Genomic DNA, 22,007 nt, shown 5'->3' on the forward strand with positions numbered 1-22,007 from the left:
CATATCACCAACCCCAAACCCAGCTGCGTTGGGTGTAAATGGCAGGGTTTTGGTAACAAGGGAGGTTGTGGAGGTGGTTTCTGTGTTTGCCATGGTCACCTCCAAAAGACCCACTGCAATTCACAGCTGAGCCTGGCAGTGAAACTGGTGGCACCTCTGGCAAAATGCACTTAAGAAAGGGCAGAAAACACTGCACAGGCAGAAGAAAAGGGAACAAAAAGTGTAAGAAACAGCAGTGTGAGTACCAAGGTAATTGAAGAAACAGTGGAGGAAGTGCTCTAGTGGCAGAGCAAAGATTTCCCTGCATCCTGTGGAGAGGCCCATGGTGGAGGAGGTAAAAGCATGAGAGAGCAGCAGCGAGATGCTGTTAGTGACTGCAGCCATCCCTTCCCCATTTACTCACAGGAACTGAGGAGGGCTGGGAGGGCAGCTGGCTATGAGGAAAAGGGCTTGGGGAAAGGAGGTGGCAGATGAATGTATCTTTTTTTTTGTTTGTTTGTTTGTCCTGGTTTTGGCTAGGATTGAGTTAATTTTCTTCCTAGTAGCTGGTAGGGTGCTATGTTTTGGATTAGGATGAGAAGAGTGCTGATAACACACCGATGTTTTAATTGTTGCAGAGCAGTGCTTACACTAAGCCAAGGACTTTTTGGCTTCTCACACTGTCCTGACAGTGAGCAGGCTAGGGGTGCAGCAGGAGCTGGGACGGGACAGACCCAGGACAGCTGACCCAAAATGGCCAAAGGGATATTCCATACCATATGGCATCATATGGAACAATTCGTATGGAGGAGCTGGCTGGGGTGGGGGGACCAGCTACTCGGGGAGAGGCTTGGCATCGGTCAGCAGATGGTGAGCAATTGCAATGTGCATCACTTGTTTTGTACACATTATTACATTTTTATTAATTTTATTTGTTATTATCCTTTCTTTTCTGTCCCCATAAACTGTCCTTATCTCAACCCACAGGCTTTCACTTTTTTCCCAATTCCCCTATCCCAAAAAGGCAGGGGAAAGAGGGAGCTGCCCCCCAGGTTAAACCACAACATTGCTTTTCACTTGTTCACTTGTTGACTTTTTTCTTTTTCATTGTTTAGATGACCTTGAAGGTCTCTCCCAACATAGACGTTTCTAAGCTTCTAAGAGCACCCGCGTCAATGGCGGCCCCACAACGGGCAAGCCGCGGCGTCACCTACCGCAGTGCGCATGCTCCGAGCTGCCCTCTCCCCCTCCCACCAGACCCTTTCTCGCTATGCGCCGTGCCCATGGCAACGGGCGGGGCGGTGCTTTGCGGCAGGGCTGTCGTAACGGCGCCGTGAGGAGCGGAGGGAAGTTCGAAGCGCGGCGGCGGGATGGCGGCGGAGCGGGGCGGCCCCGGGCAGCCCGGCCTGGCGGAGGGCGGCGGGCAGAGGTGAGGGGGGCGCTCTGAGGGGGGGCAGCGGGCCCTGAGGGGCGAGGGGAAGCAGTGGCCGTGCCCGGCTTGACGGCGGGTGCCTTTCCCTGCAGCCTCCTGGACGTCGCCCGGGGCTCGGAGCTGCAGACGCTGGACGCCAGCCGCCGCCGCATCGCCAGGATCGAGGGGCTCGGCCGCCTGCGGGGCCTGCAGCACCTGGACCTGTCCGCGAACCGCATCCGCCGCATCGAGGGGCTGAGCGCCCTGGGGAGCCTGCGCACCCTGAATCTGTCCGGCAACCTGATAACGAAAGTGGAGGGTCGGCAGTGTTTGTTTCAGTCCGTTTGGCAGCGTAGGAAGCTTTTCTGAGAGCTGTGGTAAAGCTTCCTTCTGGGAAGCATGCCTCTACTGAGGCTCTGCTGAGTTAATACAAACTGCTAGCCTTGTTGTGTAAACTATAAAATATGTGCGTGCTGTCTGTAAACATCATAGAAAGATGCCTTTGAATGGAAGGAAAAACTGACTCTTTTTCCTTTACATTATCATCACAGTTTATTGTTACAATTTGTAGCTATGATTTTTTAAAAGACTGACTTACTCTGCAAGTCTTGACTTGACAAAGCAGAGCATTTTACTCAAAATCTGACTTTCTCTTTTTCCCTCACTTTGTTTAGGACTGGAGAAGCTCTTTAATTTAACTGTGCTGAATTTGTCATATAATCATATACACGATCTCTCTGGTAAGTAGCCTGGGCATGTGCATCACTTCAATTAAAAAAGACCAGGTATATTTGTAGAGGTTTCTAGTAGTTCAGCCGATTGACTAAGTAATGCTGATAGAGGCGGCAGCTTTAAATTTTCTTCTTTCCTGGGTTGTGCATGAACTGGAATTAGTTCTAATGTGTTTGGCAAGGCTGAACTTCATGTCTGTAAACTTGACCATAGCAGTTTATAGGTACTTCTGTTTAGCTGCATGGGAACAGGGGTAAAAAAAAAATGTCTGCCTGCAACATCTGGTGTTGCTGAAAAGTGGGTTTACAAATTGTAACTGCTCAGAGCACCTGATGTAGTTGGGTAAAATTCCCATCAAGAATTGTGAAGCATGAAGATTTCTATTTTTAACAATGTGCAATGGCTTACAAAAGGAGATAGGCTATATTTTTCTCACGTGTATGATCTATAATAGTCTGGACTGAGTAAATCTTGAAGCCCAGTAACTGTAGCTACTAATTTGATGAACAAATGTTTTGATTTTATGTTCTTTACTTGAATTAAAAGTATTGTAAGTAAAATGGGTGAAGAAAGCAGAATTTTCTCCTTTCGCAGAGAACAGAATTTTACTTCTTTACTGTGCTAGAGAAATAAAACTTAAAGAGATATTGTCATATGTATAATGTATGAATTTTGCCAAAATTTTGCCAAATCTGTGTCATGGTTTAGTACTGTGTCAGTGTATTGAACTCCCTGTTCTGTTCACAGCAATGTACAGTAAACATTTTAAACTTATTTCCAAAGTGAAAAATCCAGTGCTCCTGGAAGATGCTTCCAAAAGATTCCCATCTTCCCTTCTTATAGGATAAAAATACAACTTTGGGTATGATGGGGTATTTGGGTATCATTGTTTCTAACTAAGATATTAAGCTGTAGAACGAAGGGAGTTTGTAGTAGAAATTGAAGGGTGTTTGTAACAACTTTTGTTAATGAACTAAGTTATGAAAAGGAACTTTGAGCAACATGTTTATTTTATTTATTTTATCAAACATTGGTACATTGTTTCCAATTATGATGTACTGTTTACTGAATATTTTTCAACAAGATGCAATTTGGTCTAACCCCTGTAGTCTAGAATCATAGCAGGAATCCTTTTTTTTTTTTTTTTTCTCTTATAGGATTCCAGTGCCTTCACGGAACCAGTTATAAGCTTAGCTGTATTGATCTTCACAGCAACTGCATAAACGATATTAATCATTTACTTCACTGCTTAAAGGGGCTGCACTGTTTGACCAATCTGACACTGGAAAAAAATGGAAAGACCAATCCAGTTTGTCAGACAGCAGGTATGGATCTCACGTCAGGTAGATGATTTGTAGTAGATAATTACTAACTTTATTGGTCAGTAATTTCCTTTAAACTGTTGACCAGGTTCTGAAGCTTGCAAATTCATTCTTAAGCTGGCCACTCTGTCAAAATAAATTTCTGTCAAATGAAGTTCTGTCAAAATGAATTTGTTTCCCATAGAGCAGTCTTTTATTTGCTCAAAGTATATTCTCAAAGTTGTAAATCTTGTACGTGTTAATAAGGTTCAACTACGTGATTAAGGCACATAAAGTGCCTTAAGGTTAACTCTTACTTTAGGTTAAGGCAGGAGGTGGACAAAAAGCAAATTGCAGCAAGAGGAAGGTGAGACATAAGCACTATTAACCTTTCCTCCTTTTCCCACAGCATCAGTAAGCAGTGACAGGCAGATTGTAAGACACTGCATGTAAGTTGTTAATATAAGTAGCATTTTCATTCACTGAAAAAGGACAGAGTTAGGGGTAGTCCTTTCAGAACTTGCTTTTCATTACATTTGTGTATCATTGTATTTGCACCAGTTGTTCTGGTGCAGTAGGTCTATATGAAAAAGTTGTCTTTGCAACTGCCGGTAGTGGTTGGGAAATCTCAGTGTAGACCAGGGCTGTGCAGGCGCCTTCCCAGTTCTGTTGTTTTATAATGTTTTCTGTTGAAAGCCTTTATGAGTAGGGGATTGGTGAGGCACTTGTAGATAACTCACTACTTTTTCAATGATGACAAGGTACCTAAAATACACTACAAGTCCTTTTTTCACCCCCTTTTTTTTTTTTTTGAGATTAATTTCAATCCAGTCTCTTCCTTAAGGTTATAGAGAAACTCTTCTTCAGACTTTGCCCCAGCTGATGGTTCTAGATGGAGTAAGTGTTTATGGTGAACCAGTCGACCTGGCAGAAGGAAATTTGAACAATTTGCAATGTTTAGAAGACATTTTGGACTGTTTGGTTTCACCTGGGTCCCCTTCATCCAAACATCAGGTGCCATAGTTTGTGTGTACTGAATTTAAAATCGATAGATTTTATTTTTTTATACTGCATGCAACTCATTAATGTTACAGGGGTTGTCTTTCCTTTTGACAGAATGACGTTGCGTTACCAGTGGTGACACCACATATCGACCAGGCGTTAGCATATTTTCGTCAGCGTACAAAAGTACCAGCACAAAGTTCTGTCAGCTCCTCTACAGAGCTTGTTTCATCTTCAGAACCAGAGAAGGCCATACTTGATAAAATACAGAGTGAGATAAGGATTAAAAAAATAGAAGATCAAATTTCAGAAATACTGCAGAAGGTGATTTTTTTTTCTATGATTGCACAGAAAGTTTTGTTCATAAAATTAGATGTACTTCATTATACTGCAAAAGTTCACCATGACGGACATATGATTTATACTGGTTATGTGTGTGCTGACTTCATACTAACGTGTATCTAGTAATGTTGAAAAACTGAGAGTAAGTTTTTAAAAAAAACAAACACAACACTTTAAAGCTGGAGATTGAACTTTGAATTATGGAAACTTTTGTACTGACTAAAAACTAGTATATGTGATTGGAAGAACTATCTGATCATAATATATTACATAGAATACAGAAAACAATTTTCTCTTTTTTTCCCCACTCCAAAGCCATCACTATATGTAATTGAACTTGAGTGAAATATGAAATGTAGCAAAACAGCTGCATTATAGAGTTTGTAGAAGTTTATTTTGCTAAGTAATAGGTCAAGTTGGTCTGATATGTTTGTCAGGTTTATTTTCATGTACTTTGATAACAGTTTATGCCGTGCCTTGCAAACATGTAATTACTTTTTTTGTACTGTGTTTTACATTTTGCACCAAGCTTCTATGCCTCATCATTTTTTAAGAAACTTCAGGCATTTCAAAAAGATACAATTACATATTGCAAGCATGCAGTTCTGTTGGATTTGTTATATCTAAATCATTGAATTGTTTTAGCAAGGATGGAAGGGGTAGTTTAGAAGCAATTATCTACTTAATGAAAATTATTTTGTAAGTGTTAGCTTTACAAAAACAACATCTAGAAAAGTGTTAGAATTTAGTTAATTAGACATTGTAAAACGTACAAATAAAACCTCGATTTGTTCGTAGGTATCTGAAGCCTCAAGAAGGGAAGCCCCTCCAAATGTTCTTAAACCTAAAAGAGACACAGATCCAACTTCTGAGAGCGATCATGAGAGTGGGAAAGAGAGCAATAAAAAAGTTGTGAAAAGAAGCAAGATCCCTACTTACCGTAGAACTACCTTATCTACTAGATGTCATTCAAATCATCCTAAAAGCAAGGTAACTAACAGGTATGTCCACGTTTGCCCTATAAAGGAAAAAATAACTAAGCTGAACGTTGTCAGGGAGAATGTAGTTTGTCCTGAAATATTTTATGAAAGTAGTAGGTTGAATAAACTAGTTTCCTGTTAATAATGCCCCTAAAATCATTAGCTACTAAGGCTTTACAACAAATTTATTGATTAAGAAAACAATTGTGTCAAATTTCTGAAGTTTATTCTTGGGAGTTGCGGAAAGAAAATGAAATACTTGTTAGCTGGCCCAGCTGATAAATGTCCAAGCCCCTTTTTTTCTTAGTCTGACTGTTTATATAAACTCTTGCATCCTTATTTTTCAGTATTAGTCTTTTATGTGCCTTGTATTTTGAAATGGTAACACATCTTTGTACTTGTATAGAAATGATGCCTACGTGTTATTTAATTTTTTGAAATTCGTTCTTCACTCAGTCGGTCATTTCCCTGTATGAGCATTTCATGTGAGTCTTTACCTAAAAAGGAAATTGAGAATTCAGAAAAACTTTTTCATCTATATTTCATTATGAAAATGCATCGCTACTTGAGTCAAATTTTAAAAAAATCATGATGTCAGAACAGTCATAAAAAATACAACTGTCCAATTTTTGTGCTGACACTGAGGATATTATAGTAATTTGTTTAATTATATAGTGTATATCAGAAGTGAGCAACAGAAGATGATGTAAGTTGGACTACATTAGTCAGCTGCTCTGCTTCTTCAAAAACTCTTTCCTATCTATCTGATCATAAGATATATTTCCAATAGCACCTACCAGTACTGCGTATTTTTACAACTGAAGATTTGAGTTTAGCTGCTTGCTTCATGACATGCTTATAAATTATTTTCTAGGTGGCTTTGAACTGTATTGTTCAGCTTCTATACTTTTACAGTTGCATATCTGAATCCCTTGCACTTTTTATGATGGTGTTTGAAGAGATGTTTAAACTCTGCATGTTAAGTATATCTTGATCCCATGCCATTATAGGGAAGAGAGGAGTTCTTCAAAGTATCCTCATTCCCATCAGAGAGACTCTAACCTCAATTCATCATCGGATGCTCCAGATTTGGAAGTAGTGGGAAGAAGAGCTGAAATACTAACTGGAAGACAGAGCAATTTAGAAAAAGTGGATGAAATGAATTCAAATGCCACAGAGGAATCCACATACAGAGTATGTTTTGCATCATTTCAAGTATGAGTGTGTCTTTTCTGGAAGTCAAATGTATGTCTCCTGGTGGAACTCTAAAATTGTAGGTGACAAAAATAATTACATGTAGATAGCTATTAAAAATGGTAAAAATAGTGAAGCTCTTTATAGTGTCAACTGTAAGATAATTTGTTTGATTTTACTTGGGGAGGAAGGGGGGCATATCGCTTGAACTTTTCTCTTGATTCAAGGAAGACCAAGTAACCATGTTGTACAATTATGAATATTCTTCAACATTTTTGGCTATGTATGAGTATTTCCAAATAAGTTGATGCTTACCACTTCTTGCTAAGGCGCTGATTCAGGAACTGGATCAGGAGAAAGAGAGGAGGTGGAAAGCAGAACAAGCAGAGAAGAAGTTAACAGAGCATGTCAAAGAACTACAGAAACATGCAAAAGAAGAAAAGAATATTCAGAGTATGGCTGTATATACTACAGAGAGGTAGGGAAATTAAGTGCTGTAGTATATGCATTTTCTTCTGTAATTGAGTTTATAGGCTCAAGAAATGAGAAAAGGTTTAAAAAACTATACTTGAAAAATGATGTGTCATGAAGTTCTGTTCAAACATCTGTGTTGCCTAATGAAATTCCTTTCTGCAGCTCTGCTATAAATCCAGTATGTGGCAAGACCTGATGGGTTGTCAATGCTTGCTCAAGAAGAAAGAGGGAAACAAGAAATTTCTGTCAGTGCTTAGTGTCCACGTCTTCCTCTTTGTGTCTCAGAATTGTAACAGTATGCCACTGAATTCCAGTTCTAGCCCTCTACTTTCTAACTAATCTGTGTTGTAATTGTACTTTCAGCTGAAGGTCTAGTTAACTGTATTTTGTGTTATGCCATACTTGAAGCTTGCAATTCCCAAGCTCTTTTTCCACCTATACACACTGGCTTTTTTTCCCATGTATGCACAAAAGTTTTTGGTAGGCCAGAGTTGGCGAGTAGACAGCGTGTTGTGCAGGTCAGGTCTAGTGTGACTTCATATAGACCACTATCATAATCCTTCAATTTCTGAACAACTTCTTCCTATTTTTCAGAATTTCTCTCTTCTAACGTAGTTGTCAACAAACAATACTTTGTTCAGAGATGTCTCTTACATTTGTCTTTCTCAATTGCACCTTGTGGATCAGGTGCGTTTGCTTACAAGTGCTTCCTGAGCTACCATCCATGGTTGACTGTGATTATTATGAAGGTGGTGAGGCCCTGGCACAGGTTGTGGATGCCCCATATCTGGAGGTGTCGAAGGCCAGGCTGGATGGGGCTTTGAGCAACCTGGTCTGGTGGGGGGTGCACCTGCCCATGGCAGGGGGGCTAGAATTAGATGATCTCCGAGGTCCCTTCCAACCCAAACCATTCTATGATTCATTCTATTTCCCATTTTTCTCCTTGTTTCTCCAGGTTCCCTTCCCACCTTTCTTTGTTGCCATTTTGGATATGACTATTATTTTATTCTTTCTGAGATTTAAATGTCCTTAGCTATTCTAATATTTTCTATAGAAGAGCTAAGTTTTTGGAAGAAAAGTATCAAATCAGAAATTGATACTGTAGGTACAACTTAAATATTAAGCAAAATGATATTTGGAATGTAATTTCCTTAATGACCTATTAATGAGGTGGTCTTCAGCTCATTTTCAGTTAAAATGAAGCTCAGTGCAGTAATGCAAAGAAGTGCAAGATGCAGTGCTACGCCAATTAATAAATGTTGCCATAATTGACTAAATTAAAAAATGTTTGCCATGCAACTTGATTGCGTTTATTCTCAGGTTGAAGGAATTGATACTGAAAGAGAGAGATGCTAAAACAAGACTACAAGCAGACATCCAGCAGCTGAAAGGTGAAACTGAAAGACTTACTAATGAGTTAAATAAAGCAAAAAATAAAGAAGCAGAACATCAGAAGGCTATGCAAGCTTTAGAAGAAACACTCTCCAAGATGGAGACACAGAGACTGCAGCAACGAGCAATAGAGGTAAATATTTTTCATGAGTAAATAATACTCAAACTGGATAGCTACTATACTGGTAGGTATTAATAAATGCGACTTTAGACTGCAGTCTTAGTTTTCCACAGTTAAGCTGTTTTTTCTACATTGTGGTAGTTAATAACAAGCATCCATTTTAATTGTCAGCTAATGTTTTTAGTAATAGAAATGTCATGTGGCATGTTCTTAAGATAAAAGAGAACAAGTCTTATGTACTTAAGACTAAGAATTGATACCTTTCTGAAGATACAAAGAAAGGAGAACAATTTTTTAAAATGTGGCTGAAATCAATAAAGATCTTATAGTACTAATGAGAGAGAAACCTGATGGTTCTGTTTGTTTTGTTGGTTAAAAATTAAATGCTTTTAATCATAACCAAAGAAAATTGATTTTAAAACTCCGTTGTGTTGTTTTTTTTTGTTTGCTTGGAGTATTTATTTGCTTGTAGTTCTGTTTTTTATTCTTATATGCCACTGTTTCTGACTGAGTAATTCATCGGTGAATTTTCAGTGGCTAAATGCAGCTCCCCCACTATTTTTTTTTTTGTTAGAATATATTTGTATATCAGCTCATTTGTGTTTCCGAATGTGTCCACTTACAGAAACTGAATCTTAATAAATCCATCCTCAAAAGTCTCTGAACTGCCAGTGTATGGTGCTCAGTTCTGTCAATCAGATACCCAAAAAGTAAGCGGAGAACTGGGGAGTGTGCATACAGCCAAATTCTCATTTTGAACAAACAGATTTAATATGACTTCTCTTTATTTCATCAACTCTAGGAATAATGAATTCTAGAATACTTTATAGAGCTTTCTTATAGTATAGGCTAGTATCTTCCAAGCAAGACGCTTACTGCCATCAGTGGTAAATTATCATTTCTCTATGCAGTCATTGTATAAGGTTTTCAGTCAGCATGACTAGATTATTTCTTTAAAGGGTTCAAGATTCCATGCGTCTGAATTTTTAACCCTGTTTTCTGTCACTGTTTAAATTTGCAAGTGTTCTCATTTGATTATTTTTTTTTATTATTATTTTTCAATTTAGGAGGCAATTACCTCCTTTCATCCACAAAACAAGAGGGATACAATGGGCTGCGTCTAAATGCTCTTTAAATGCTCTTTCTCATTTAGAACATGGAGATTTGTTTTCTTACACATGCCTCACAATAGTACAGTGGTATTCATACAGCTGAAGTTAGCATATAAACTGTAAAACTGAAAGTTATGCAGAAGCACATATTGCTTCCAGTGGCTGCTGTCTCCTTTAATAATGTTTTTTCTAACTCAATAGGATATGCTGTATAGCTTTATTTTTTTTAGATTTTGATAGTTAAATATGAAGTTGAAAGGAGAATTTTGAAGGAATTCAGAAAGAAAATCATTTTGTTTTGCATCTTGTTTTGTGGAGGTTGAATTTTCTGTTTGTTTCTGGTGGGAGTTGGAAATTAAACTAGGTTGTCTTGATTGTGTTTAGTTCTGCCATTAGATAACTAATGCATAAAGTAATCTTGTAGTCTATTAACCTTTCACAGCTTCATTACTCTTGAAAGCAAACAGATTAGAATTGTGCTAGTACAGAATTTGGAGAGAGGTGCTGAGTCCATTGCTTTGCTTAGGAGGACAGATTGACAGGGTAGTTAAGTTATTAATGCCACTTGAGCACACAACTAATGAGATGAATTCATGAAACACTTCTAAGGAGTGAGAATACCAGCGTTAACATCACTTCCACTGTTTCTGTAGCAGTGTAACTTCTGAAGCATCTTGATTCTGAATTACCATTTCATGAGTAATTAAAACTTTTTTTATAACTATTTTCTTTTATTTTTTTCTGCTTGCCAAGACAGCAAAGATTTTTTTCTTTTTTTTTTTTTATGTAAAAGGCTTCAGATTCTAGAACAGAATTCTTCATGAATGCTTCATGGAAAAAGTGGAGTATTCCATCTGCTGTTTATACTGCATCTCCATTTTGTGTAAAATCACTAGAAAGCAGCTATGTTCAGTAACTTTAAACTGTAAGATTTAAGATGTTTGGATTTGGAGTGTTTAAAGAAAAATAGTGATACCAAATACAACTATAAATGTTTTGCTTGAAACCAATACAGGTATTACTATGAGAGCTTTTTTGTTTTGTAGTAAGATAAGCTAACACTTAGATCTTAAACATTTAGTCTTCAATTTCTGCACATGTAACAGTTTATTAAGTAAAAAATATCTTTTGCCTGGGGAGTAACATAATAAAATTCCATAAAATCTTGTGAAAATACTGTCAGTTTTGGAGCATGATGTAAACATAACGGCCTGGGTAGACATGCATGATGCTTTTATTAAAGCACCTGCTCATTTTTATTCTCGTACAAGATCTAAAGAATAGATGATAGTTTTAAGAATCTTGTTCCTCTTGTTTTTATGAATTCTATACAGATGAAACACGTGCAAGAAGCAGAACTTAAAGCATCAGCAAATGAAAGAGAAGTACAGTTACTCCGAATATCTCTTAGACAGCAGAGGGAGAAGGTAAAACAACTACATGAACTTCTTATATTAAAAGAACAAGAACAAAGGTATGGGATCTTCTATTTTATTTTCCCAACAAGTTAATAGAGATGTTAGCGTTGCAAATGTTTTGTTTGAATGTGTTCTCCCAACCATGTGGGTGGCTTTTTGTTTTTAATGGGAGATATGTGCTTTGTTTAAAACAGGAAAAAAAAGTAGATGTCTTCCCACACATTCCCATGCCTATTTAAGGATGTCTTCAAAGCTTTTTAGACTCCTGACTTGCAAGATCATGTAGGCAAATGTTCTTACAGTCCTTCTGTTCTTATATTCTTGACTTATTATATGGCTGAACCCTCTTGTGTTTTAAATACATGATCTTTAATCTAGGAAACAATCAGGTAAAAATTAAAATCACATTAGAATTGTTGTCTGAAGGTCTACATATACTTAAGTAATACAAAGCATTCCCCAAATTGTCAGCTTCTATAGCATCTTGTGTTAGTGTGAGTGGGTGGGTGGGTGGCTTGATTGGCTGTTTTTCCCCTTTCCCTTCGAAGTTTGCTTTTTTGAAGAGTACTTGAGCAGAAGTTCTATATTGTTGAGCTAGTACAATCAAATATGTGTACAAACTAAAGCAAGTCGTGGTGTTTTCTATACTAGTATTTGAGGAAGGTTATTGATTATTTTTTTTTTTTTAAGAAAGCTGGTAACACATGCTAGACTTCAAGATTACGTGTATTCGAATGTCAAGGTAATGGAAGATGGAAAGATCTCATAGCTACGTTTTGAGACCTTTTGATCGTTCCCTTATAAATCTCCATAAGATTTAATGTGAAGGACAGCAGGCTTGTTTTTGCATTAAAGCAGTTGAAGAGAGTAGTCTTAAAGTGCAGGGTAATTCTTCATCATTCTCTTATGGGGATGTTCCCGTTCAGGAAGGAGCTCTTTTTTTATATACTGAAGCTCTTTATGTTGTTGTTTAGATTGCTGTTACTTCTCAAATTTGGGGTCTGAGTGGGGAGTAACAGTTGTTTGGTAAGGAAGGAGAAGAGAATAAATGCAGGAGAGGGTATCTGGTTTTCCTGTGGTTTCAATAGTTTTCCTGATTTACCATGTTTTCCAGATCTTTGTGATTCCTTGTTAACTGCAAAGCAAACAAACACTAGCTAACAGCAAAAGAATAACTGGATAATTCCTACAGAAGTTTGAATTAAAAAGTGAAGTTGTTCCTTTCTCTGGGTGATGGTGGTAGTAGTAGTAGTAGTTAATGCGCTTTTTCCCATCCCAAGGCCACTGTCACAGAAGACTGCGATCTGTCAGTGAAACTAAGGAACATATTCCCTTTATTATATAATTTATCATTTTGCTAGTAAAATTTTTGTTACTAAAAATTGTAAGGAAACCAACTGAAGTATCTTTGTGAGATACTGTAGTTCTTTTCTCTGTAGTTCTTGCATGTGCTTGGTAACTCCAGGAAAGAACTTGAAACCCGAGTTGCTTTACATGGACCCGAATTTCAAGATGCTTTGTCAAAAGAAGTGGCTAAAGAGGAGCAGAGGCATGAACAGCGTGTTAAAGAATTTCAGGAGAAAATTAATATGTTAAACCAGAAGTATACAGAGTTAGAAGATGAATTTCGTTTAGCTTTAACTATTGAAGCGAAAAGGTTTAAAGAGGTAAGCTCACAAGAACATTTGATCTCAAACTAGACAGAGCTGTCGTTTAAGTGCTCTTAAACGTGTCGTATTCTTTTGATTCTTAAGGTGTTTGTTCCAAGGATTCTTCATATAAAAGACTAGGATTCCTCGTAAATATACTAGTAAACCTTGAATTATCCATAATGAAAACCTAGATACTAAATGCTGTCAGTATACACACAGCAAAAAATGCGTTTTTTGTTCATAAATAAAAGTTAATGAAAAGAAATTAAAAAAACTTCTATCTGGTAGTCTTTTTTAAAAAAAAATCCTTTTCTATTAGAATATATTATTGTAAAAAGTCCTGTTGTCTCTTGATAAGAAGGTTATAGCTACGTGTACATTAGTCTATTTAATAATTAAGCTCTCTAGTGTTTCAAAATTGAAAACTGAATTCAAAATTGATTTTTGAAATTCAAAATCAAAATTTGTGTACTGAATTCCTTAGATAACTTCTATGGCTAGTGTTGATGTTATTTTAAATGGTAAGAGAAATAAATACAACTTTAAATGTTTTGTCTTAAATTGGGTTTTCTTCATTTTAAATCAGTGTTATTTTCACCCTTCAAATCTCTCTCTTAGAACTGAATTCTGAATTTTTTCCTTGTAAGTTCTTCTTTCCAGATCTTAAATGTTGTTTTACCTCATACAATTTAGAGTGTGTTTCTGTCTTTTGAGCTCTGCTTTTTTCTGGTCTGCCTCCTATGCTTCCATGAAGATTAATTTCACATTATTGTTTCTAAACTTACTTTCTTCCTTTATTTGAAAATAAGATGACATTTATAGGCATGTATGCATGCTTATTCTCAAATGTTAGTATTAAGAGTTCTTATCAAATTTTAGGTTAAAGAGAATTTTGAAAATGCTGCTGCTGATCTAGTTAAACATCAACAAACCCTCTTTCATCTTCAACAAAAGGAAAAAGAGATGACAAGTCTGATCCAAGACTTGACAAGTATAGTGAAAGAACAGAAAGCAAAGATTGCAGAATTAATGAAATCAAATCAGGAAGCCACAGCAAACGTAAAGGTACAAACACTATGGTACCCTTATAGCAAAATCCAGAGTCATTCATGTATTTAGAGAAAGTGCAGTTCTTCCCCCCCGATGAGCACTAATGGTGTATATGTAATATAGTAGTGACTCTAAACAGAGATTTAAAAACCTTAATTTACAAAAGGTCAGGGGTATTAATGCAAGATAATGAAATATGGTTCTGCAGCTAAAATACTAGGTAGACACTGTATGTGAAGTAAAACTGAAACTGCTTAAATATTCCATTGTAGCAGCATATTCATTATCTGCATAATACCTCTGAGAGGTAAACAAAATTATCAATATTAGTTCTTACCTGCTAATTGCCTTATTTTAATATTACATACCATGGACATGGTTGCTTTAACTTATACTACTAATCTGTCCTAGTACAGCATAGTACTGTTACCCACAAATAGTTCTTAAGCGTCTTAGGAACATAACTAACTGTTCAACAACGTCGAAGTGTAATCCAGTGGATGTATGTATCCAGCCTGTCCTACATAACTGCCCCTGCACAGCTGTTTTTAATCTCCTTGCTACACATTACTATTGTGGTGTCCAAACAAGACATGATTCTGCCAATGAGTGATGTTTGTTGCTGAAAAACAAAATACAGTTATAGTAATATTAAACACAAGGAATATATAAACCAAAAACTTGTGGAATTGAAGATAAATCTTTATTGTGGGAAGTTCAAAAACATCACAGCTTCATTTGTCTTTTGGATTGGTTTTTAATGTCTTAAGAGAACCAATGACAGCAAAAGTTTCTGACTTGCACATTTACAATATGTAAATGGATTTTTATAATGGCGTTAATAATTTAAGATGGCTATTTAAGAAAACAGCTTTATAAACAATTTTCTGGGATTTAAGTATTTCTATTTGAAGCAAATGTTTGTGTCTCATTAATGGGAAGAGGTTTTTTTTTAAATCAGGTAGAAGCTTATAGGCAAGCAGAATATTCCTCAGTTCATTTAATTTGCAGTAATACTTTCCTGGGTGGCTAGCATTGATTGAAATTTTGAATACTTATTTTAAAGGATCTTATTTTCTTTTCCCATTCCCTGAATGAATATTCATACAGTGCCGAACTGAAGAACTTGAAACTGTGATTGAGCAGGACAAAGCAAAGGCTGTTCAGGTGGAACTTCTGAAGAAGGAAAATGGAAAACTTATTTCTCAGCTGACTGCCCAGGAATCTGTTATTGATGGATTAAAAATGGAAAGGAAAATATGGGGGCAGGAGTTGGCACAACAGGGTAAAACTTTTTTTTATTATTATTATTCTTTCTATTGCAATAAAAATGCTGGTGTTCAGTATCATACTTTTCAAGTAAACATCCTAATATATCTGTAATCATAAGAGAGTGTCTGGATGTCTTGTTTATCTTAACCAGTTGTAAAGATGACATGGAAAAATAGATCTGTTGTATACAGGCTGTTTATGAGAACTTTAACTGCAGTTGTGTTAGTTGTGAATACACTTAGTTATATTCTACATCCCCAAAGTGTCAAAATAGAAATGCCATAATGTTATACAAAACACTTTTAGATAGAAAGCTATGAAAGGATGTGTTTGTAGTGTTATTTAACACTGCATGTCTATCAGAAGTCCAATGTGAAAATTTCAGTAGACTACTTGTAAAAATAAACAATGGTGCATTAAATACAGGGTGAAAAAAGGCTTTGCCTTTTTTTTTCCCCCTGATTCATGTGACTCTTAGCACCATCTTGTGGGTTCTTTGAGATTGGCTGTGTGTGTAAGAATTACTGTTCATTTTTTGTTAGACACGTTTTCAAAGGATAAAATACCAACCTTTAGTTCTGCATTCCTTTAAAGTATTTTCTGCTTGCAGATTGAAGTGATTGTGTTCGTTTAGTATTGTAATGTCAATGGAAAGGAAATAAAATTATATAAAAAAAAAAAACACAAACAAAAAAACAGATCTTGAAGTTACCTGTTAACAGAGTGTTATAGTACAAATATCCTGTTTTATCCAGGAGCTCATCTTTCTCAAGATCGGGGAAAGCTGGAGGCAAAGATTGAGGTTTTAACAAATGAGATTGAGACATTAAAAAAGCAAAAGGAACAGGACAGTGATACTATAAGAATTAAAAACAAGATAGTGGATGACCAGACGGAAACAATTAGGCGATTAAAAGAAGTAAGTTGGATGTGTGACAATTAATGTGCTTATTTAAAATTAAGACTTGTGGTAAAAGTTATGGTAAAGACTGATGAAAGCTGGCTCTGCACTCCTAGTTTTACTCAGAAAGTATGATTAGGCTGTCAGTGACAATTGATTCACTGGGAGCAGAAGAGGGCCTTGTACTAACTTAACGTGTGGAAATGTTCTTTGAGTTTGTACAGATTGTCTTCTCTTTGCCTCGCTCCATTGTTCTTGATAATGATTTTGAGAGAGGAAAAGACTAGGATAAGACTTCTTCCTGTGTTACTAGAGAAAAAAAACGAAATTTGTGTCAAGTTTATTTTGCAACGTAAATATCTCTTCTGCTTGTGTAAGTCAGTGTTTTAACAGAGCAGCTCCTATGTTTTGCTCAGTTTATTCCATTCATCTCATTCAGAGACTTAAAACTTTAGCTTATTAATCACATCATTCTGCTTTGTTCTGTTTAGCATAGACTAAACACCCTTTTTTTAAGGGTAACAGTTGAAGTGGAGGGCATTTTTGTGTTCTGAAATTGGAGGGCATTTTTGTGTTCTGAAATGTTTCTCTCTTAAAGAGCTTACAAGAAAAAGATCAACAAATGAGAAAGCAGCATGAAGAAAATAAGAAAGCTCAGAAGGTTTTACAAGTGCAATTGGATGAAAAAGCTGTTGAATTTGAAGAGCTAATGGAAAAATTAGAAAGGCAAAGTGAAAGAAAAGAGCAATTAAAGCAACAGCTAGAAGAAAAAGAAGTAGAACTTGATGACATTAAGAAAGCACACAGGTGATGCACGTAATTGACTATAATTCTTTGGGATCATAATTGTATACAGCATTTCCATGAAGGTTTTTTTGTTCATAGAGTACTAACTTGCTATTAAAACCCACAGAAATTGGGGAGGGGGAGGAAAAATGGAAACATGAAAAACTTTTCTCTGTCCTCATAAAAAGTGGCATCTGCATTCATTGTAAACATATGTGTTTTCAGTGCACTGAAAAAGAAGTGGCAAGGTAAAGGGGAGCTGTTGAGCCAGTTGGAGGTGCAAGTTAAACACATGAAAGAGAGCTTTGATACCAAAGAGAAGAAGCTGATCGAAGAGAGAAATAAAAGTCTTCAAACTCAGAGGTGAAAACCTTAACACTAATAGTATATTTTGTGACTGCTCAGTTACTATAGAGTTGAAGTCCTAATAAGTATACAAAATGTTTATTATACAGTGACAGAATGCACAATGCTTTTTTAAGTACTTGATGAGCTCATTTCCAGTGAACAGTGTGTGTAGAAATAATTCTTGCTATACAGGCAACTTTAATACATGGAACCTGACATTCACTTATGGTATTTGTTCTATATACTTTTTAGCTATATTCCCATTTGATTTGAAAACTATTAGAGCCTACACTTATGCCTCCTTAGTATGCTTATGTGATAGTGACAGGTATACAGTCATCGTGTGCTGTCCGGAGTCATGCAGTAAAGATCATCATGCACTTGAGGCACAGGCTCACAGTCTGTAACAGTCTGGAAACCAATATCCATACCCCAGAAAATGACCTAGGATGTAGGTGATACTCAGTTGCTTGACTTCCGGCGTTATGGAGAAATATGGTAGAACACTGCCTGTGATAAGCTTAGATTGGTAGTAGGATTTGTACTTTAGCCCCCTTTCTCTTGTTTTTCCTTCTTCTTCTCAACTATTCTTAAGAGAAGACTAGCTAATTAGTAAGACTGCAGATTTATCTAGCAGAAATAACCACATTTTACTAAAGGAATGGCCTAGGATGACTAAGTTTTTTTGCTTTTTAAATTAAATGCTTTTATTAAGCACTCTTTCATTAATTAAGAAAGGTCATCTGATTAATAAATCAAAGAAATAAATCAAAGAAAATACCTTAATAGTCAAGTCTGATTTAAAAGACAAACAAAAAAAAAACCCAGCAACTACACCTGAAGAAATGGTTGCAAATGGTTACACCATTGCAATGGTTGCAAATGGTTACACCTTTGGAATGGTTGCAAAATCAGTCACGAAACTGAAATTTTATCCAAAATAATTATTTTGTTTCAAAAATTTGGTGTAAATTAATTCCGTAGTGGAGTAAGTTGCTTTGCTTTGTTAGTGCATATTTTAGAATTATCGCCTAAAAGCACAAATTGCTTGGAATCAAGGAAATATGAAGGAGTGTCAGTGAAGTAGACACTATTTTGTTTGTGTGCAACTCAAGCCTGCAGGCAGTCTACAGGATCTCATAGTCTAGTCATTTTTTTCTCAGGAAGCAAAAGTATGATAAGCCAGTGTTTGAAAACATATGGAGCTCTTAGCCATGTTGGCAGTAGCAAGTCTGAATTTTTGCATTGTTGCTAGTGATTAAATGTTTCAGCTATTGGTGATTAACTGCTTCTGTTAAGCAGAATGCCAGAAGCCCTAAATATGGTGCATGAAACCAGAGCATGCACTGGAGAAAACAAGATATCTTCTGAAGTCAGATACTGAAATAACTGTCTTTGTTCCTGTGTTGGTAAATCCTTAATGAAACGTAGAATTAGACAAAGCAAAATACTTAATATTTTTGATTGTTTTTAAGAGTGTACCTTTCTTTATTTTTTAGGATTGCTATGGAGAAGCTTCACGAAATGGATGATGCTTTTAGAAAACAACTTGAGTCAGTGTTGGCAGCTCATGAGGCAGAACTAGTGCAGCTGGCAAATGAAAAGCAAAAACAAATTGAAGCAGCAAATGAAAAAGTAATTTTGATACTAGATAAATGTTTATTCTACTTGTATTTTATCGTTCTTTGCACACTAAGAGAATACCTAGAACTGTACTGTCATGGGGTTCTGTGTTCAAGCAAAGTTGTACACTGCATCACTGTTACTAATCGATACCCTACCATTATTTTTGCCTGTATAGATAAGGAATGTTTATTATACCAGATACTCCATTTAACTCACCCATGCCTGTGTTAACAATTGTTTCTGTTGCTATATATTGCATTCTTTCTAGATGTGACAGACTCGTACTTTTTCTATACAAGTAGATATTTTAGTTTTGATACATTACTAGCAATCTCCTAGTAAATTAATACGTTTTTAAACAAAATTCTGCTATTGCAAATTCTGCTTACTGGCAAAATTGCTATACTTATTTAACTGTCTTATACCATATGCCATCGACTTTTTCTGATTCAGAGATTTTTGTCTTGTCATGTCTTTATTGGTGGTGTTTTATCTAGCTCCTTAAGAAAATACTTGTATATTTAACTGTAGTAGTAGTCATAAATATTTTCTTTCCGTAATATAAAGTTTGAAACACGTTCTCTAAGTTCCATAAGCATGGAACTCCTCCATTTCTTATCAGCATTAAAAATTGGCAAGATTACATGTTCATTGGTGTATTAAGGAAAAGCAAGAATTATATTTGATCTGTATATGCTTTCAGGTTTACTGTGTCGAAGAAGAAATGCGTCAGCTTCTACAGGAAATGGCAAACAATAAAAAAGCCATGGAAAATAAAATCAGACGAATTACATCTGCTCTGAGCGACATTCAACAGGATCTTTGAAGCTTTATGCCTTATATTTGAGAGTTGTCCTTCATTAATATATACACTAAAAAGTGTATTAATTTAAACAAATGCACTACAGTGCACTTTTTTCCTTGTTTGCTTTGAAGTGCTTCCAGAGAATAAGTCTTTGTGAAGAATTTTGAAGGTTTGGGAATCAGACGAATATTTATATAGTGTTTTCATAATAAATATTTTTTCTAACCTTTGGTTATTTTTTACTCTTCTGTGAAATTAGATCAGAGTTGATCTATTACTGACATCATCATATGAATGAGGCATTAATGTTCTTAATAAAAGAATGTAAAAACAAGATTTTCTAGATGCAAGAATACAAAAATATGTTAAGACAAGCTTTAAGGTTTCCTTCATCTGGATAGAGATTCTTGTAATAAGAGATCCAATAATTTACCTGAAAATGTTTAATCTGCCCTCGTTGCAGCAAGTGGCTTCTAACCAGGCTTTATGGAAACAAGTCATAAGCCTTATGCTAATATGACTGTTCTAACATTTACATGATGGAGACTTCAACATCTTCATCTATTTCACTTAAGGGCTCAGAAGCCCCTAAATGTCAATTTTACTGCACTATCCCTGGAAGTACTTGGTGCTATGGTAGTAATTATAATGTCATATTTGTTGATACACCAGGTGGAGCTATTTCTTCCCACCTTGCAACTCACAGTAGTTAAAGCAGAGTCAGGTAGCACAAGTGACAACAGAAGCTACTAACCTGATTTCAGTATCAGCTTGTTCTGAACCCCCAAATGTGCACTGTAATGTTGTATAGGTAATTTTGTTTTTGAAAAAATAATGCTAATAACAGGCCACAGACCTTTGGTTAATTGTGCGAGGCCTGTTGGGCTTGTTATCAACTTGTTACGAGAACTTGCTGTGTGAAGCAGAGGCTGGAACACCTGCCTCTTGTTATGAGGCACAGCTTAAGCATGGGATGGTAGCAGAGGCCTTGAAAATATGGGCAAAAGCTGAAGCAGAGGCTGCAGCACCACCAGCAACTCACAGCTGCTGCTATCTTTTAAAAAGCACAACCTTGGGAGATGGGAAAAGACTGCTTTTGCTTTAAGAAAGGAATCTGCAGTGAAGAAAAAAAAAAGGTGGAGGTCAAGGGCAGGGAATTGTTCAGACATTGTGTACTGCCTTATAAAAGAGGAATATCCTAGACTTGTGGGAGGGGGCAGAAAGAAGACACCCGCTTTGGTTCTGGTTCCTTCCATTCAAGGGTTCCTGCATCTGGCCACTGAGACCAGCAAGGAGCAGAGGCATCAGTTCTTACAATGGGTCATCCGCTCTCTGGTAATGTACTTTCCCAGCTAATGTATAAGTGTAATGATAAAGGGCTGACTGCTTTGAATGTATGTAATAACTGATAATATGTAGAAATGAATACATGGGGTAACAGCAAGGAGCAAGAGCTAATGCAATTGTGTGTCAGTCTAGTAAATCTTGCTGTAAAGTTTAAAATTAGCTTAATTTATTTGTTGCCTACTATCACAATAATCTCTTGATTCCATGATAAAAATATCTCAACACTACCTAAACGCAGAAGAAAATGTCTTCTCATTCTTAACTTGTGCTCTGCACACGGGCTTCTTCAGAAGCCACATTATGTGAAGAAATACTAATCTGGAAAACTTTCTATAACAGTTACATGAATGTCACATAGAAAGGTTGCAGTACTCACGGAGCACTTCAGAGGGTTTTCTGTTACGACTTTTACGTGTTTCTTTGGGCGCTTTTCTTACTATCTGACAAGGTTACACTTCCAGTGAAATAATTGAATACGGGGGATGTACCAGCAAGGTAAAAGAACTTCTTTGTACCCTAATTTGATTTATTAATGTCAGCTTCAGATTTTTTCCCTCCAAAATTTTAATTCTGAAATTATTTCCTGATTTTGTCACAGGGAGTATTTACTGCTTTTCACCGTAACTCTTATTGTTCTTTGTTCTTGGCTCAGAAATCTCATACCATAGCACTTGGGTATGTACATGCCATAGTAGTGTTTGTATTGTTTGGTTTTCATGGGTCTAATTCTCCCTCTGGCATTGTTTCCCTTTTTTTTTTTTT

The 22,007-nt window shown here is 36.4% G+C and overlaps 1 protein-coding gene across 1 annotated transcript; it reads left to right on the top strand.

The window, feature by feature from the left end:
* Window positions 1-1,348: 1,348 nt before the first annotated feature.
* LRRCC1 (leucine rich repeat and coiled-coil centrosomal protein 1) lies at window positions 1,349-20,124 on the top strand. Its single transcript, XM_084282316.1, has 19 exons — window positions 1,349-1,408; window positions 1,504-1,709; window positions 2,065-2,130; window positions 3,280-3,447; window positions 4,268-4,437; window positions 4,540-4,749; window positions 5,566-5,768; window positions 6,758-6,941; window positions 7,271-7,419; window positions 8,736-8,940; window positions 11,375-11,514; window positions 12,924-13,125; window positions 13,990-14,175; window positions 15,271-15,445; window positions 16,188-16,351; window positions 16,932-17,140; window positions 17,345-17,482; window positions 18,967-19,102; window positions 19,797-20,124. The coding sequence occupies exons 1-19, from the start codon at window positions 1,350-1,352 to the stop codon at window positions 19,917-19,919; spliced, it is 3,093 nt and encodes a 1,030-aa protein (XP_084138442.1). The 5' UTR covers window position 1,349; the 3' UTR covers window positions 19,920-20,124.
* The last annotated feature ends 1,883 nt before the right edge of the window (window positions 20,125-22,007 follow it).

Source organism: Netta rufina (genome assembly GCF_964035555.1).
Source record: "Netta rufina genome assembly, chromosome: 2".
Lineage (NCBI taxonomy): Eukaryota > Metazoa > Chordata > Aves > Anseriformes > Anatidae > Netta > Netta rufina.

What these genes read in the sequence shown, in the direction of transcription:
- LRRCC1 (XM_084282316.1), top strand. Translation starts at nt 1,350, where the DNA reads ATGGCGGCGGAGCGGGGCGGCCCCGGGCAGCCCGGCCTGGCGGAGGGC. An exon ending in AAAAGCAAGGTAACTAACAG is followed by an intron (nt 5,769 to 6,757) that starts GTATGTCCACGT and finishes ATGCCATTATAG; the next exon opens with GGAAGAGAGGAGTTCTTCAA. An exon ending in GCTGTATATACTACAGAGAG is followed by an intron (nt 7,420 to 8,735) that starts GTAGGGAAATTA and finishes GTTTATTCTCAG; the next exon opens with GTTGAAGGAATTGATACTGA.